Raw genomic sequence first — 20358 nt, forward strand, 5'->3', positions numbered from 1 at the left:
CAAAGATGCAGTGACAATACAATAATTTAATGAGTTAGCGTATTTTGTAAATGTAAAACTTTATTATGTTCACATTTTATTTATTTTTAACAAGTGATATATAAAAATAACTTAAATATATTAACCTATCCTATCTTCCACAGTGGATAACCCCCGAGGAGTGCGAAGTGTACACGCGGGAGCGGAGGCCGCCCCTCGTGATACCGCGCATCACGCAGTACCGCCCGCCCCGGCGCGACCAGCGGATACACTATCCCGAGGTATGGCAATTGTGTTAAAGTAACATGTGCTTCTTCTTCTTTAGTAGAAAAAAATAAAATGGTCGTCTTTTTCTTCATTGTTAAGCCCCCAATAGAGGTCCTTCACTGATTATGTCAAAAATGTTACCTTACAATGTCGGATTTTTAATTTTCACGCTTATCCGTGCCGAGCGGCCCGATCGGTCCACGACACAATAGAAAATCTATTGTGTCGTGGACCGATCGGGCCGCTCGGGGCTCAATTGGTTAAATCAATACTAAAACGTGCGAATAATCAGATTCAAGCAAATACTTATTGATGCTTTATTTTCTGACTTCTAGCGAAACGAAATACTGGCTGACCTGAACCACTATTGGTTAAAAACTGTGATTAGAACTATTGTTTTATGATGGAGATGTTTAGAGTAAATACTATTCTATCTACTTTTATCTAACTAATATCCAGTCAATCTTACAATAAGATGTATTATATAAAAAATCCAGCCTACGTGCATCCACACTCATCCAACCCGCGAAACAAGAACGGCAGTCATTTGCAAACTATAGTCGAATGATTCAAATTTTCGCGCCAAAACCGTGTGTTAATACAGGCTAATTATTCGCGACTACAATGTGCGTTCCAAGATGGCGGCCGCGCATCCGGCGAATCGTTCAATGGATGAGAATTTTAATGTGAGAAACGTTCATTGAAATTTGTGTGGTCATTTTGTTTAGTAATTAATTTTTTAATTAAATATTAAGGTTGAAAGGAAGGAAGTACCAATATTTGTTTGTCTGGCTGCTGGCAACGGTAGATTTATTATTTATTATTAAGGGACCGAATCCAGAAATTGCGTAACGCAAAACCTCACGCTCCTCACTCCCACAGGCACGGAGGTGTGGCTTGAAGGCATGCTATGCTAGCTTTACCGCAGCAGTCCCCGAGTGCCACACGTATTTTTTTTGCTTAAGAAAATGGATCAGTGAAGGCGTGAAATGCATTAAAATTTGCATACCCCACTTGGGATTTCAAGAATTCTAGTTTCTCTTTGTCGTAAAGTAGCTTAGTATATCGAGGCTATGAAGTAAGACATTGATATCCTTAGGTATACTATCTTTTATAAAAATTATAAATCTATATTTAATTAATCAAATCCATATAGATTTATAGGTAACTAGCGGTCCGCCCCGGCTTCGCCCGTGGTACATATTTCGCAATAAAAGGTAGTGTCCTTTCTCGGGTATCAAAATATCTCCATACCAACTTTCATGCAAATTGGTTCAGTAGTTTAGGCGTGATTGAGTAACAGACAGACAGAGTTACTTTCGCATTTATAATATTAGTAGGGATTAAAATACAAATTTTGATGAATTTTATCATGAAGATAACAAGAATATCTAAGAACTCGAGCTCCTGCTACGAACTGAAAGAGTTGAATTAGAGGTTAGACAATTTTGTACGGTACTGCCTTCGACCCAATACGTAGTTTGGGTCAATAGATACAATCACGTTCAGTCCTTACAAGCAAAGCCATACTCACAAAGTTAACTATTTCTATGGAATATAAAATATATATATAAATCTCGTGTCACAATGTTTGTCCTCAATGGACTCCTAAACCACTTAACCGATTATAATAAAATTCGCACACCATGTGCAGTTCGATCCAACTTGAGAGATAGGATAGTTTAAGTCTCAAATCGTTTTAGAAATAGCGGGCGAAGCCGCGGGCGGTAAGCTAGTAAAATATATAAAGCAAATATTGTCAAGAAACTAAGCATTCAACATTCGTTCCCAATACTCATTTAAATAGATAAGACACGCGTGAGTCAATGCTGATTACAGTATTTTGCACCCATTTACCTTTACCGCAAACGCTGTTATAATATTATATTGTGACAATAATAATGACTAGTGAAGGCCCGCGGATTTGTTTGCGTTTTACTTGGATGGTACCCCAATCTGTGTAGTATCCTTTTTGCAGAAATCCGAAAGATGAAATAGGTACTATAAGGTAAAATTTCAACCGATTAGGCAATTTTCTTTATGCAGATAAGAATTCTTGAATACCTATACTTACCATGATTTAGCTGATTATTCATATTTATAGACCATAAGGTCTGGCTGATACGTGTAACTGTTTAAGATGCTCTCAAAATTATGGAGAAATAATCTTTGAAAGGAACGAAATGGAAATTCATGGTTCCAAACAAACAGAGAAAACAACATTTTCAGAAAAAAACTCATAGCCTAAGCCCTAAAATAACCTACAAATATATTCACATACATCAGTAACTTTTTTGGAAAATATTAGCTTGATTGTTGCAGTTGATCCTACTTTTTAACCGACTTCAAAAAAAAGGAGGAGGTTATCAATTCGGCCGGTATTTTATAATTATATACATATATATAATTTTTTTTCCTATAAAAAAGTAAATAATACTGTCAAAGCATAAAATTAATATTAGCATCCCAGTCCTATGACCACACTTGCTCCGAAGTGTCAACATGATACTAATTACTATGACGAATCAGTCCTGTTTTAAATCCGTTGAACGTCTCTAATTCCTAAATATTGGTGCAATATTGAATATTGAATTAAATCACAATAATTGCAATGCTTTCATTGAATTCCGGCAGTAATCAGCGCACATAAAGCAAAGATAAGAACGAGCGTTTCCTAACAGCGAATCGACCGCTGATAAAGTTAATAGGGATGTGTTATCGATGTCGATAATGTAGAATCGACTTAATCGATTAATTCACGATAAATTTGAAAATGATTGTGAACTAATATTGAGTTTTTTTTATTGATAAGTGATAAAATAGACAGTTCTTCAAAGAAAGATCATAAAGCTGAACTAACTGAGAAAGGTAAATCCCTCTCCTGTAAGATACATTATCTAATCATAATTTCATGTAAAAAATAGGTGTAATAGATAAGTACTTACAATAAGAGTCCGCGTAAATAAATAATATAAGATATATGTGTGTGTGTGATAAGGCTTTTCAGCTTTTATGGCATCCAAAGGTAATCTTTTAAACTCAGATGGATCTGGATCTATTTTTCTCTTTGCTTTTGTTTATGAACTTTTATCTTACCTTCATGTTTATGAAGACGAGAAAAGTAAACCGTTGTTTTAAAAGTATTATGAGAAACGTATAAATGTCGATATGTGGGTACGTATCGACTTAACAAAAAAGTATGTTGGTCAGCCACTAAGCACTGTGTCTATTAAGTATCAGCGCGTGCAATGAAAAAATTGTAACGAATAAATCAAAATTACCACACTAGAGCGTGCCAATTATTCATCGATTGCTCGTTACAAAACATCGATGTTAGCAACTGTTACAACACTATGCCATATCATTATGCGTCTACACGCCACTAAAATGTCCGTGTGTCATGTTAAATAATAAATTTATATTTTCCTTTAATATATTCAGTGTCAATATGTAGGTAGTGTTGTGGAATTGAATATGGTGGTTAAAAAGTGATGATGTTTAAGTTAAAACGTGGCAAGACTTGGTTTCGGGAGGTAGGTCATAGATATAGGCATAGATAATAGAGGGAAGTAGGTTTCTGTAGTATATATAAACTTATGTTAATGTATATTTATTAATATGCAGGAATCTGTTATTATTGTATTTTATAATAATATTGTATTGAAGTTGGAAATATTCCTATTTTACATATCTACCTACCATCTGTACGCCCCTCTTCCATAATAAATGGTTAACCTTGCTATGTATTTATTTCAAACACTATTATGTTCTTCAGCATGTGTAATTCGTAGAAATATGGCGCCGAATTTATATTGAGAAATAAAAATGCGGAAGTTGATAAAGATTGTTACTTTCGTTATCAATTTCTGGTTTAATTGAAAGGAAATTTCTAATATTATTGATATCAAAAAGCGTAGCGAAAACAAAGTTTGCGAGAATATTTTCTGAAATATTAATAAATTATATTTAGAATGTATGTAATGTGACCAATGTGACATAAAATTCCTGTGGGTTTGATTAGAGTTTTACTTATATCAATTTGAACCTTATTTCTTGGTAATAGAGCTCACTTTTACAACAATATTTGTGTTGGAACACAAAACCACAAGGTACATACATAATAACCATTTAGTTATATATTTGAAATTGTTAATTGCTTTCGTACTTTATGACTATAATAATTTAAAAGTAAAAGTTAAATTGATAAAAATAGTTTGTTTGACACGAGTCAAGCAAGTAGATATTGCACACGTATTCAATATATTCATTTTTATAGTATTCATGATTTCCAATCTCCATTTAATCAAGGTCGGACTACTCAGGAGACATACAAGACAAGTTAATTTTTCCCCATGAAATTGTAGTTAGTACCTAGTAATAATAATCCGGTAGTTAAATATGTATAAGGAGATATGAAAATAAGGTTGGGTAGAGATGCTGTACTATATTCTCACTTTATACTTTATTATTCTGGATTGCTACTGAAGTTATGATTCGCTCATCCATATGCATCAATTTATGTAAACTATTGAGCTTAGTGACATATTGCCAAATTACAGATACACTGCTGATTTACTCTCCTATGCATAAATCTAAGCTGGTTTTCCAGAATTGCTAATGCCCAATGAATATACCGTAAAACATAACCAAAACAGTGGAAAAGAACATCGATACTTAATGTTATTTAAGTTTTACAAATAATAATATTATGTAGACTGAAACTTCTCTTATCTTCACAAAGAATAACTAAAATAAACACAACCGTCCTGGATATCGCTCCATAATTCAGTTAGTGGCTGTGTTGGTTCCACATTTTAAAGCTATAGGTACTCATCATGTATTTCATTTCATAATTCTTCTAACTACTATAATATGGCCATTGGTATTGGTCAATACCAATGCTCATTAAAACCTAAGGAAGAATAACGTACCAACACTTTATACCACACGAAAATCAACAGTACAACTCAAATACCAATTCCCTTGTTACAGGAGAGTCTAAAAGACGTACCAGCCAAGTCGTGGAACTGGTCTCCGACGTCAGAGCGCAGCCGTCTCGACTTGGAGAGGAGTTTTAGCAAAGCGAACAGTGATAGCCCGCCGCTATGGGTCAGCAAACGACTGGGTAAGTGACTATTTACTGAAAAAATCTAATTTAAAATTTCGTATAATCTTGAGATGTATTACAATAAATCGTATGCTTCTGTCAATGCAACGTGTTATTTTCTTAATAATTTTGTACTACATATTCGATGAATAAGTATATAATATTCTCATAGCATTTAAAGTTTGATTGGACTGCGTTCGGAAGCTTATAGATCTTAGATGTAAAAATTATCAAGTGACTAAACTGTCGGGCAACTTTATACAACATTTTTTCCGAACATCTAAACAATCAAATAACATAATTATTTCTTAAATAGGTACGTCTATAAACAATCAATATAGTGTTATTTCTGTTATTAACGTGTGTCTATATTATTAATGCAAATGTGTGTTTACTTGTTGGCATTTCTTCCATGTCGCAACGAATAAATTTTTTGTGTCTAACGATAGTTAAGAAGCTAGTCAATGGTACATAGGCTTTTTGTCGCGGCTAAACTTCTCGATTTCAGCATTTACCTTAGACGAGCTAGTAATTTCTTAATTTACCCATTTTTCCCTCAGGTGGTTCCACAGAGAACCTTCTAGCGCGACGCCCCAATCACCTCCAACTCCCCCCTTCCTCCTCCGGCGACAGCCTGGACGTAGAGGTCCGGGAACGGGCACCTGGCAAGAAGGAGAGGAAGTCCAGGTCCATGGTCGCGCCCAAACAGAAGAGGGCCCCTGTGTCCTCGCCAAGACTCATGCATGTGCCTATTGAGGTAAGAAATGCTGAAATTGTCCTATGTAGGTAAGATATAATAGGATATACATACATAATTTGTCATTTAGGTATGATATGGATTAGGTTCCTTTACTTTTAAGTGAAAAAATTGTCCCTTTAAGGGGAGAAAATGCTCCACTCATGGTGAGAAAATGGTCGCAAAATTTTTGATGATATTTTTCGTGCTTTAGTGTTTTATTAGGATTTACTGGGTAAGGTTTCTTCTGAAAGACTTGTTCGCGATTTATACATATTAATAGCGGAAGATTGTATAAATAAATGTTTATATTTATAATGTACACATATCGAGAGAACCAATTTTTAACTATTTTCAATAGCACTAAAATTGACTTATTTTTATGCTGTTTTAATATTTTGTTTGAAATGCTGTAAAATCTAAAATAATCGAAATTATTTACAGGCAACAGTTCTATACGAAGGGCCAATAAAACGTACGAAGTTTTTCGAGGGCGGCAAGAAAAGCAAGAAGAATTGGACGGACTGCTACATGATACTCACACCCACGGCTCTTGTGTTTTATAAGGACCAGAGGACGTATTATGCTACGGTAAATTAAATTTAGTGAATTAATAATACAAGGAATTTAAGTTGTTTTTTAAAAATCTTTATTCCAAGTGCTGCTAAATGAAAGAAAATTTTATCACTTCAACTGTTGACGACTGACGTACAATAAACATATTTATCAATAAGAATTAACAAAGCGTCACGTTCAAAAATTGTCCGATGAAAAACTCTGCCTAAGCGTACATACAACTAGCGGTCCGCCCCGGATTCGCCCGTGGTGCATATTTCGCAATAAAAGGTAGCCTTTAGTTCTTTCTCAGGGTCTAAAGATTGTCTGTGCCAAATTTCATCAAAATCGGTCCAGTAGTTTCTGCGTGAAAACCTCTTTTCCATTTCCTCTTTATAATATTAGTATAGATAGACTTTGTACATTACTACCACGAAATAAGGTACTTTTCTGAACTTGATTATGAGATTGCCAATTTCTCAATGATTTCAATAATAATGTATCTATTTGAACATAATACGTCAAAGTTTCTAACATAAAAATCTGTCTGTTTGTCCTCCAGAAGCTACCAAAACCAATGAACGCGCCCCCAAGTCCAACCGCACCACGCGCTGAGCTCGTTCTTCCACTGCTCAACGCGCATGTTGTGCAGTGCATACAGATGCATACTAGACGGTATGTATATAGACATATACAAACATACATAAAGACATACACATACATATTGACATATTAGACGGTATGTATAAAGACAAACAAACACACAGTGACATAAAGTCAGGGGTGCTTGTAACACACTATACAGATATACAACCAGTAGGGAAACTTCATACAACACGTTCGGAATGGTCACGCACACAAGCAAGCGTGTTTACGAGAATAGTAAGGGTATTATCAGTATTATCACAATTGACAGTTATATAAGAATACCCTTACGATTCTCGTAAACACGCTTGCTTGTGTGCGTGAACCATTTCGAACGTGTTGTATTAACTGAAACATACAACACGAACACACACACACACAATCACATACAGAGACAGCGAGACATGTAACATACAGAGACAGTGAGACGTGTAATACACAGAGACAGTGAGACGTGTAATACACAGACAGCGAGACATGTAATACAAAGACTGCGAGTCGTGTAATACACAGACAGCGAGACGTGTAATACACAGACAGCGAGACGTGTAATACACAGACAGCGAGGCGTGTAACACACATAAAGCGAGACGTGTAATACACAGACAGCGAGACATGTAATACAAAGACAGCGAGTCGTGTAATACACAGACAGCGAGACGTGTAATACACAGGACAGACAGAGTTTAAAAAATTTAAGCATACATAGGGACATAGACTTTGTTTAATACTATGTTATTAATTATTATTAATATCTACATGACACTATCTATAGGACACTATGTATAGACACACTTGGCACATTATCACAAGTATAACATTTACCTGATTTCTCTCAAATTTTATTAATACACAATTTATTTTTTTATACATACAAATTGTATAAAATTTCTCTGTTTCAGACACACCCGTTCCCTAGTATTAACTGTGGAACACGACCAATATCTCATCCAAGATGAAAGTGAAGATAGCGCCAAACGCTTGCTTAAGTGTATACAGAATGTTATTTATAAATTGGTGAGTAGAATAAATAGTTTGTAACTAATAATAATATTGGAGTCTGTTTTAACAGTTGATAATAATGTCCACTGAAGACAGGACACAAAAATTTATCAAGAAGTCGTGATACTGGCCAATGGCCATGCATTTTTAACTCTATAGTAATTATTGGTCTAAAGTAAGCACACCAAGCTTGGAGTTTATCTATATGTACCTATATAAAAACGAAACCCGTTTTCTTTGGTCACGGCATCACGCGTGAACGGGTGGACCAATTTTGATAATTCTTTTTTTATAATATTCCTTGTCGTACGAGGATGGTTCTTATGGAGAGAAAACTTAAACATGTACCACGGGCGAAACCGGGGCGGACTGTTAGCTAATAATATAACACTTACTTGTGTAGATGAAATGTAAATTCAGTATGTCTGTTTTGTTATCTTTTACCATATACAAAAAAGTATTTTTAGCAATCTAGCTGAACATACTGTTACATTCTGCATTCGTTTTTCGTAGTTTCAATTTTCACCCATATTTGTCCAAATTCCTTGGGCTTTCTTGTTTTAGAGTAAATTATCAAAGTCCTTATATTCCAATAAGTCTATTTATTACCAAACAATAAAATAAATAATATACAACATAAATTTCCAGGGTCCCCCCGTACTCGACGACAGACCAAGCCCTCAATACCAAAGCAGTAACACGGATCTAGAGAGTCTGGGTAGAACTCCGCCTGTATCTAGACATGCTACTAGAAAACAGAAAGGTTAGTTATTGGATTTTTTGGGGTTTTTTTTTGTTTTTTTTTTAGGTCAAGTGGACGCAGAAACAATGTGCTAAGTATATAAGTTTTACTTTATAGGTCTGGAGAAGGTGGGTATAATTTGATTTTTAGGTTATGTTAGAAGGTAAAGGTAAAACCCTTAGGTAAACCCGTAGGGTTATATTATCTCATTTAGGTTAAGTTTTTAGGTACCTAGCAGGATTGGAGTTTGTAACTTTAGGGAATTGTGCTATTTTCTTTAAAGGAATAAAATTTGTGGGCTTATGTTTAAAAGTTAATTTTATTCTGGGCATGCAACAACTATTTCCCTGGAAATATGGATGGTACCTCTACTCTCCATACCGATATTTATTTGAGAAATCTGTAGAATTTTTAACAGACAAGTTATTAAAATTAGCATTTCTTTCTTAATTTATGAAAAATTTGGCACGTAACAAATGATTGTTATTACATTTAATTCCACATAAAACCATGTTCAGAGTCTGTAGCATTGGTCTGTAGACCAACTGTTTACTGTGGGAAGTTCCAAGAAATATTATTATTATTGAGAATGTGAACTTTGCTTGGTTCAACGTCGCGTTAGTCACAATTCGCTACAGATTGTGTTGTTTCCTTTAATTTTATGACTTAACCCATCGAATGGGACTTAGTAATGTTTATCTGTTTTGTGTATGATTTATACTAAAATAACATTCGTTATTTTTGAAATTAAACTTTTTTAGGCGGTTGAGAGTAGTCATGGCAATATCGCCACGTTATGGAGTAAGGCGATGATTTTGGTATCTTTGAACCTTGCCAAAGAAGTTTCACTTCTGACATTTGGCACGCGTAGGCTCGTTTTATCTGTGTGCACAACCATAGAATACGTAAAAAATTGTGCTAATAGATTTTATAATTTTTATATCAAGGATTTAGAGCCATTTACGTCATTGAAATAATAAATGTTAGGCTTACTTCATTATGACACACATAAACATTTACATTTTTTACCTGTGCTAATAAACAGACGTCAGTAAAAATGTTGACGTTGAAACAAAATAATTAACGAACGAACATTATTCTGATATTATCTTCTTGGGTTTAATGAATCAGCTTTCTGGTTAACTCCCAGTCACCCCAGTTACATCTTTTCCTCATTTACTATGTTAGTTCGCGCGTAGATGGTTTAATCTAAAGGCGTCATAGCCATATAATAACGTTCGAAATTCAAATGTATTAAAAATAAATGACAGGATAGGTTTTTTTTATCAAGGAGTTTGCCAGTGTTATTTTCCTTTATTTAACAGTTGTCGGCAGTTCTATTTTTGAAATTGTGCTTTTTTTATTCAAGAATTGCGTTCAGTTGCCAGTGTACTTTTATCACTTTTTGGAGTTATCGGTAGTTCTATATTTGAAAAACTATTTTTTTGAGTAAAGGAGTGTTTACTACCAGTGTCATTTTGCTTTTTTAAAATTGTCAGTAGTTCTGTATTTGAATTTTGAAATAGTGTTTTGTTTTAAAGTGCGGTGATAATGGTGACATAGTGATGATACAAATGATGATGACTTGCGGCTGTGTGGACGGGTTCCGTCGTCTGCATTCGTGTAAGATAATCGTGATTAAAAATGTATTTAAAAATTAAATGATAAAACATATCGGACATCTACATTGACGTACACTGGAGTTACTCATGAATTCGTATCAGTTTGAGTCCATATCTAAATAGGTTTTTCTATTTTTAATGTTGTATTTCTAAATCAAAACTGACCTAGTATTAATAAAAGTAGGGCATTATGACCATCTTAGTTTTGCTATACACAACATCCACCTTGACCACGTCGGGTTTCAAAATAATCTATATCTGACTGATAAGCATTTATTCTGCAATATGGTATTATCAGATAATTTGTTACTGATACCATATTTATTAGTGATGGTGTGTTCATACGGAAGGCACTCCTTCGTATAACGTCTTTGTTTGATTTTACTGTTTATTTTAATTTGAATGTACTAAATATTCTAAATTTTATGTCTAAACTAAAGTTGGATACAAAGTGATGTTTATTTTTCAATGTATGGTTAAGTGAAGTGTTATGTGACATGAATTTCAACACTGAATATTTAGCAATGGACTACTTTATAGTAAATTCGTTTGTTGAAGTCGGAAAGACTGAATTGAAAGTGAAGATGGAGAAGAAACCGAAAAGCCCTAAAAGTCCCAAGAGTCCCGATAAGAACAAGGATGCTAATAGCCATTCTAAGAATGTATCAAACAAGAGTCTTCCCAAGAAATCGCAGAGTACTCCAGATATTTCAAAACTCGCTTCTAAAAGTATTCCGAATATATCAAAACACTTTGCTGAGAAAGAGAGCGGTTACTTGAAAAGCCCAACCAGTCCGAAACACAGCCCCAAAGAAAAGGCGCATCATTCTAAATTGAAAAGTCTTTTTGGATCTCAGCATTTCACATACGATCTCCACCGTACGCATTACCTTGTGATCTGAGTGCTTGTTTAGGCTTATACTAAATTTATTACACTAATCTATTCGATGATTAACCATCCACCAAAGAGATTTTAGTTAAGAATGACTATTTAAGACCTTAAGACGTGTTCTAGCGTTGTTTTCTAAATATTTAAAAGCGGAATATTTATCGTAATTTGTCCGTAATCGGTAACTTCAATTACATACAATACAATTTCCTGCTTATCTTTTGATATCGACGATACTGTTATCAGCTTTATTCCTAGTTGATTACGTTTATATATTGTATATGTATGGTAGTGAAGTTTGATCAAAATTGTTTGTACTTCAGAGGCGTTTTCGTCATTGATTGGATGAAAAAGGTGACGAGGATAATGGCAAGGTAAATTCGAAGATTTACCCTGAATTGTGTATGTTCAATGAATCTAACCAGTGTCGTGATCAATTACATGTTACTTTAAGTCGTATACAGCATACGTTTTAGGCCGGTTGCAGAGCTTCACCGACCATCAGTGCGTACGTCAGTCGCGCTTGTCATATGTATGGAAATTCATAAAACCGTTCATAGCTAGACCGACCATACGCACGCGTATATCCATACATATGACAAGCGCGACTGACGTACGCACTGATTGTCGGTGAAGCTCTGCAACTGGCCTTATTATATGTTACTTAATGACGTTGATCGTTAAATAATTAATAAATCAATCGATTTGTAATTAAACCTTCAATCTTTTCTTTTCAATATGACTATATCTATGGGGGTGTATGGTTATTTCTTAAACAGCACACGCTTCCTTCTCAAATTTATTCGGCTTGGTCCTCAAAATTTCTTGCTTCTAACCCTATTTCTGTGCAAATAATATTTAAATTATTCCGAATATCGATTATTTCAGCGGGCGGCAGTAGCAATGAAGATCTCAGTGATTCCACTGAAGTGTCCATTCAGAAGTCGCACGTGCGCAGTAGATTACGGAAATTCTTCGCAAAACGGCCGGCTATGGAGGTACTTGTGAAGAAAGGCATCTACAAAGGTTCGATTTGCAATATATAAGTCGGTGTGGAGTTTTGCCATTCAGTTTTTATGCACATGTAGTTTTAAGATTGTATGGCGATCTGGCTTTGCACGTAATGTAGTTATTGCTTTTTTTTGGTAAATTAATCAAAATTTTAGTGTAAATTGGATGAAATTATGATAAGGTAAGTGTAGTGATTTGAGGTGTGAAATAATAGATTTTAAGTAACGTAGATGGTGTTTCATTTAATACAAACCTAGAATAATCCTCTCCCTCTAACGGTGGATGGTTGTAATATTGAGCCTAAGATGACTTCTTTTGGGTTCTTATCTGGTGAGTTTTTTAGTGGTAAGAAATTTTAAATAAGTAGGTATACTAAACCAAGCACTTAGAACACCTGTAGATTATTAGATTGTAGAAAAAGTATGGAATCATTTCTGTATTATACATATATTTTTAAGTTTTAGTAGTTAAGTTTTGTATAGAACTGTTATATTCAAATTATCACAGATAACGTAGACCCACAGAGAACCCACGTAGACTTTACATTGACTTCAATTTGTTTTACCTTGTGAATTAAACAACAGATTGGCACTAATGTTTAAATGTTCTTCAATAAGTGATAATTTATTAGTTACTTCCTAAGTTATTTATTCGATAATTTGTTCAGTTAGATACAGAATTATTAACATTGCTAATCGTTCAACATATATCACTTTTTAATTTATTCTCAGGAACTCGCTCATATATTGACTCAACTTTATCGAGTTTGAGCTCGTTCGATTCGTATTGAAAAATACACTAAAAAGTATTAAATAAAAATAACTACGTTAAAAACAACCGACTTAAAAAACAGAAAAGTGAAAATAACATCTATATGTTGAGATACCTAGTTAGCTTTTGTCCTAGTTACCTAGATGATACCACTACAAAGTGGACAACCAAATAAACTTAACTTTTTTGTATATAAAAACAATAGTTCATCAATGTATAAATATATTTTGTAGTGACTAACAGACTTTACAAACGTTGTTCCGCCAGAATACATTGACATTGTACAAAAAAATTGTTGACTAAATATAATATGTATGTATATTGTAAAAAAATTCAATTATCAACACATATTATATATTTTTTTAAATATAAACATTTAAATATTACAGATGAACCAGTATTCGGCCGCAAGTTAGAAGAAGTGTGTCCATCAACGAGTCCACGTGTACCAGATTTCGTTCGAGCGTGTGTTAAGGAGATAGAGAGCAGTGAAGAGAACATGTGCACGGACGGCTTGTATCGAGCGAGTGGGAATCTGAGCCAAGTGCAGAAGATTAGGCTTGAGGTGAGTTAATCATCATCATCATCATCATCACATTCATCATCATCATCATCACACTCATCATCAGCATCTTCACCATCACCATCATTATCATCACTACCATCATAATCACCATCATCACCACCACCATCATCGTCATAATCATTATCATCACCGCCATCATCATTCCCACTGCTGGGATTCCCACACGGGCCCTCCCACAAGGGATTGAGGAAATTTTTGATTATTTGAAGTGAAACTTCTTTAGGCACGTTGATAGTAAAATTTCAAGGTTGCGTCATGTCAATACCGTTACGTCATTGAGTTGAATTTTCATTTCACGCTCTTTTTTTCCAATAATGAATATATTTTTAAGTTGTAAAGTCTTAGTATAGTAAATTATTTTTTGAAAAATAAGGTCATAAAGAAGTTTCACTTCTTACGTGTGTACACTAGTACACGCAACTTTTTTTTTTAAATTTTCTCTATTTTAAACTAACATTTATTAATAATTCCAGATCGACCAAAACAATCTATCAGTTATAGAAAACAACACAGATATCCACGTGCTAACGGGATCTCTGAAACTGTTCTTCCGCGAACTGAAGGAGCCTCTCATACCCTGTACTATGTTCGATAGAGTTCTGGCTGCTTGTTGTGAGTATTCTAAAACCTATTAAAATAATATATATGTAATTTTATATATTACTAGCTGTTCCCCGCGGATTCACCCGCATTGCTCCGCTCCTGTTGGTCGTAGCATGATGATATATAGCTCTTCCTCGATAAATGGGCTATCTAACTCCGAAAATTTTTTGAAATCGGAGCAGTAGTTCCTGAGATTAGCGCGTTCAAACAAACAAACTATTCAGCTTTATAATATTAGTGTAGATTTTTATTTTTTAAATACTTTATTTGCGTTCATAAACCACTGATTAGTAAGAATCTTATAAAGGAAAGAAAAAAGACATGAATTGTTTATTAATGTTTTGGTATCAATCGAATTGGTTACGTAGTATAGATATATTTCTACTAAATCCCTTTGATTTTAAAATTAAATGAAGTTATGAAGAAATACGAAATGAAACTTATCGTGCATGTGTCCTTAACAAACTGGCTACTTATAGTATCCATTCTCTTTTAATATCAACACAAAGCATAATTAAAACATTTCTTTTAAAAATAGTCAATTAAATGGCACTGAAGTTTATATATAAACTTTATTATTTATTTACGTTTTCTCTACATAAGAACCATCCTCGTACTTCAAGGAATATAATAAAAAAAGAATTATCGAAATCGGTACACCCGTTCACAGTTCACACGTGATGCCGTGACAACGCGAAACGGGTTTCATTTATATAATTATATAGATGAAGGCTTTATTTATTAAATTATGATAATTAATTTTTCAGCAATCAAACCGAGGGAGGCCAGGGTCAAAGAGTTCCGAGACATCGTGCAGTCTCTACCTCAATGCAATAGAGATACGTTAAAATTCCTCCTCGAACATTTATTAAAGTGAGTTTATTTTTCAGTTATTTTTTATAATTATTGATTAGGAAGTATTTCACTATATTCTCCTAATTTATTAGAGAAATTATATCGTCTAAAGTGTCTATCAAATGTAATCAATATAAGGAATATAGGAAATAAATATAGCAATTGTCATACAAAAAGACAAACTTTAAGGTTTCAAACCTAAAAAAATCTTTGTTTATTCAATTCAGTGCAGTTTAGGCGTGAAAAACAGACAGTTAGATGTAATAATAAATGCACTTTATTTAGCACCAAATAAAAAAAAACAGACAATAAAACAAAAATAAAAAGACAATATTAAAATGTTAAGCCAAAAAGGCGGCCTTATCGCTACTGAGCGATTTCTACCAGGCAACCTATGGGTAGGATTTTGAATTAAAAAAAGGGGGAAAACAATAGGTGGTGCAGTAGATAATAAAAATTTAATTATAATAGATTTAAACCAAATAACTACTTATAAATATATACATAATGAATATGATTTATAAATGTACATAATTTCTATCGAATTTATAATATTATGAATTAAATTATAATATGGATTTACATTTATAGAGATTTGATACATTCAAGCTTATCAATAAAACTACATAATATTATTATATTAACACACAATTTTATTATAATAACTAATCTTTCAATATCTTTCAGAGTGACCCAATACAGCGAGCGCAACAGAATGCACACAGCAAACCTCGCCATAGTATTCGGTCCTACATTACTCTGGGCACCAGAAGAACAAGCCCATCGAATAGCCATCGACTGCATACAACAGAACAACGTCGTCGATATACTACTCAACGAATATAAAGATATATTCGCCGAAGATACCAAGGGAAAGAAAAAAGCGTGATTTGTGAAGACGAAATATTGTAAAAGTGATTGACTTTGATAACGGGTTCCAGCAAGTTCTAGTGGAGAAGGCTTTGTGGGTGTATCGTCTAATAAAGTTGTTTTGTTAGGCGGCGTTACTGTGGATGGTGTTGTTTTTATCTGTGACGTCAAAATTAACTTATTTTAAAACATTTGAAAGATGAATATTTAATAATTATAAATAAAAAATTATATGTCTACGTATATCGATGATTTTATCATAGTCATGTTAGTGTAAAATTTATCTGTATGCGTGATCTCTATTCGAAGGTTCGATTTAATATCATGACATCATTGAAATTCCTTTAAATGCCAAAGTAGCTGTCGAAAATATAAAATAAAAAATTCCAAAATTTATATGCGTTGTGATTTATGCAATTTATCGAAGACTGTCTGAGGCTCTAGAAGTAATATTAAAGCGTTGAATTCTACGTGCGATATTTATTTACCGACGTTATTTTGGGGCCAACATTGTATATATCCTTATAGAGTAGGCTTGAAGCCAGCTATTTTGTGCCTTAAGCTTGTTATTTGTAAATATAGTTGACCAGTTATGTGATAACGTTAGTGAATCGAGTCCGTTTCAATATCTAGGTCTAGTCCTTATTTTATGTCTGATCGACTTCAATCGTACATAACTAGCAATGAGTGAACTGCTTTGTACAGCGTGTTGAATACTTTCATTTTTCCCTATTAACACAGTATACAGTATAGTAGGGAAACTTCATACTTCAGACACGTTCGAAATGGCTCACGTAGACAGGCAAGCATGTTTACGAGAATCTTAAGGGTATTGTCACAATTGACAGATATAAGAATACCCTTATGATTCTCGTAAACACGCTTGTTTGTGTGCGTGAGCCATTTCAAACGTGTTGTATGAAGTTTCCCTACTGGTTCTGGTTGTATCTGTATACTGTTTTAGCGTTTATTTATACAGATGAAATTTAAGCAATATATTTTGCTGCTGTTTTTACATAAATTCTGTGTTGTGTCAAATTATAAATGTATTCTTAGTGTAAAAAATGCAATAACGTTGTTATAACTTATAATGTATTGTAATCTTTAGGTTTTTTAATGTGTTTAAAATATTTTGTAAGTACATGTTATTTGATACGCTGTATAAATCATGTATATATTGTATGCAACACCCAATATCAAGCTAGAAACCAAAGTTTTGTATTTTCGGCCGATAGTGTATCTATCAATATAATTTGTTGTGTAGTTTATGTTAAGTATTTTAATGAAATATCGCTTGAAATAGACGAAGTTAAATAAATAAAATACAATTATACGGTATTCGGTTATTTTATTTCATCAATCCTGGAAAATTAATTACCTACTTTATTAATTACTTCATTTGCTGTACTATTTTTTTAATTTTAACGTAAATCCCCTTTTTCAAACCTCCAGGGGTTGAATTGTGAAAAAGTAGTGCAAAACTTATTTTACACCCTCGATCTTCCCGTCCGATTAGGGCCCTTCTGGCCTCCTCCACTCAAGCGACAGCCCAAGCCGAGGTTCGAGATCCCCGTCAAGGGGGGACGCCCTTGTGCATGTCGCAACCAGGGTGAACCTTCAGTTCACCCCCGCGTCCGCGTTAAAATGTAGAAGCCCTTCTGGCTAACATTGAGAAACACCTTACAAAAAAAAAAAAAACCCTCGATCTTGCAGTTATAGTTCTTATATTTTAATTCAAATCGGCTCAGTAGTTTAGGCGTTGAAAGGTTACAGACAAACTAGCTTTTACGTCATTAGAATGGATGTCATATCGTAAGATAGATATTGGAATTATCATAAATGCAGCCTCTTTATGAATGATTATACATACTGAATAAATTGGGTTCGATTCCCATTAAGTAAATATCTTAAATATTAAAATTGTTTATGCAGTTTAAAAAAAGGATATTTATTTTACAACAATAGTATTGCTTTACTCAGTTTTCAACTAGATGGCGTTTTGTGAAATGTTCAATTAACTGCCTTGGCTCCGCACGGCTACTTATATAAATATAGGATTTCAAATAGGTACTATCCTAATAAAAATGGAGACATATCCATCAAAGAAAAATGATAGATATCGGTTCAGCAGTTCTCAAGTGTCCTTCAACTTCATAGTTTTTAAATGTTTTGGTGTCATAAGGAATAGGAATTTCCAACAGTTGCCTGATCTTATAAATTGCGTAAACTAGGACCCATAAATGACAATAAACCATTTCTACATCACAAAAGCTAACTACATTATTACTAAGTGTACCAGTAAATCTATCATCATTAGATAGAGTACTGTTATAAATACACTTGCCTCCATTAGCAATTAGGTAATGTAAACAATATTGCCAGGGTGAAAAATTGGACGCGACAACCTTGCCACTTAATTAAATTAAATAATCGCATGGTAAACAGACACAAATATATTTCTAATTACCTTGACATTGCATCACACCTCGACGGGAACATGTTATAATTTAATGATAAGATCATTCTCTTCAATAATTAATCTTTGTGATTTTGCTGATTATAACTAACTTGCTATGTTCCGCAGTTTTACCCGCATTCCTCCGCTCTTGTTGATGGTATTATATAGCCTTCCTCGATTAATGAGCTATCAAACACCTTAAGAATTTTTCAAATCGGACCTGTAGTTCCCGAGATTATCGCGTTCAAACAAACAAACTCTTCAGCTTTATAGTATTAGTATAGATTTTTCATCGATAGCCAGTGAAAAACTTTTGTAAGATTGAGGTAAATTAACAAACATAAAACGAGTATTGTGAAAATAAAATTTTTAAGCATAATGCAGAAGATTAGATAAACTTTGTACGAATTGTCAAGAATGAAAATTGTATATGTACTAAGTACAGACTTTTTGAACTAAATAACACAATAATTTAATTCTCTATCCAATAACAATAAAATATTATAGAAGATTGATCTAAAATTCCAGTTTCGATCTATCTACATAACTACACAGGAGTAGGGAAATGCTGTTCCAAAGCCATGCCTCGTTACTCGTAGAACCTGTAAAGTTTTTTTTTAGGAATTAAATAAAACGAATTACATATTGTTAAAAACAGTTTATTCATACAAACGGATACTGTTAGTATTTTACACGGATGTATTTCTTTTTTTTTCTTTTTCATATTTAACAGTCTTTTTGCGATACAACTATCCAATATTGTGACGTAACGATAGCGATTTATAAAATAGGAATGTTATGTTAACTTAAAAAATAATATAATGAATACTACCACTAATTATTAACATATAAACATTTTTTACCTATACATATATATTATACTATGGATAACGTATTTCGGGCTTGCATATGGAAGGGTAGGTTCGGTTAGTAAAGTAGGTAGGGACACTAAAATAATGAAGAAACTAGCTAGATCCTAATAAATTAATCTTAAAATGTTTCTATGTACTCATAAAAACGCTATGAATGAAACCAATTTATTTTGTAATAATAGTTCCAAGATTGTAGTGGCTGTTTTTCACACTATAAATCATAAGAACCGCTTTATTTTTATCAAAGGGTGCATAATAAATTAGGCTAGTTTGTTGCCCTATACCGTGCCCTGAGTTAAAATCACACTCAACACTTAAATTATTCATACTGAAAGAACTATTGACGGTAACAAACAGAATGTTTTCTGAAAGTATTTGACCTAATATATTTTAGAATGACTACGGTCATGGGCATACATGCACGCTTTTTTTAAGAATGTTTGGAAAAAGTAGCATTATATTTCTTTAATTTAAGACACTATATAAGTATACTGTTTTATTGAAGCTAGTAAACGATTTTTAAAATAAACGATGATAACACGCAAGCAGTGGATGGATTTATGAATTAATATAAAATAAATCGTAATTTGTATTGTTTGAGTACCTTATGCAAGCCCATATAAATTATACGTTTATTATGTAAAAATTTCCATTTATCACTCAGTGAGTTTTCCTGAAACATCAAAGGGAGAGACAAAATCACACGAAACAAAAAATCTTGTGATCGTCATTTGATTAATAAAACTCTGATTACTTTATATTTTTTACATTATATTCATCACGATATA

At 33.4% G+C, this 20358-nt stretch overlaps 1 protein-coding gene across 2 annotated transcripts in view; it reads left to right on the forward strand.

Moving 5' to 3' along the window:
* LOC123700010 (rho GTPase-activating protein 27-like) overlaps nucleotides 1-17578 on the forward strand; it is a 33886-nt gene extending 16308 nt beyond the window's left edge. Inside the window, exons 2-13 of one of the 2 annotated variants that reach the window (XM_045647094.1) lie at nucleotides 144-260; nucleotides 5239-5371; nucleotides 5914-6110; nucleotides 6534-6680; nucleotides 7207-7319; nucleotides 8192-8306; nucleotides 8940-9054; nucleotides 12433-12570; nucleotides 13716-13891; nucleotides 14386-14524; nucleotides 15283-15388; nucleotides 16058-17578. In XM_045647094.1, coding sequence (XP_045503050.1) covers nucleotides 144-260; nucleotides 5239-5371; nucleotides 5914-6110; nucleotides 6534-6680; nucleotides 7207-7319; nucleotides 8192-8306; nucleotides 8940-9054; nucleotides 12433-12570; nucleotides 13716-13891; nucleotides 14386-14524; nucleotides 15283-15388; nucleotides 16058-16259 — 1698 coding nt within the window. In that variant the 3' untranslated portion in view covers nucleotides 16260-17578. The remainder of the gene's footprint in view (nucleotides 1-143; nucleotides 261-5238; nucleotides 5372-5913; nucleotides 6111-6533; nucleotides 6681-7206; nucleotides 7320-8191; nucleotides 8307-8939; nucleotides 9055-12432; nucleotides 12571-13715; nucleotides 13892-14385; nucleotides 14525-15282; nucleotides 15389-16057) is intronic. The other variant, XM_045647095.1, reaches the window with a different exon arrangement.
* Nucleotides 17579-20358: the final 2780 nt, after the last annotated feature.

This window comes from Colias croceus, chromosome 19 (genome assembly GCF_905220415.1).
Source record: "Colias croceus chromosome 19, ilColCroc2.1".
Classification (NCBI taxonomy): domain Eukaryota; kingdom Metazoa; phylum Arthropoda; class Insecta; order Lepidoptera; family Pieridae; genus Colias; species Colias croceus.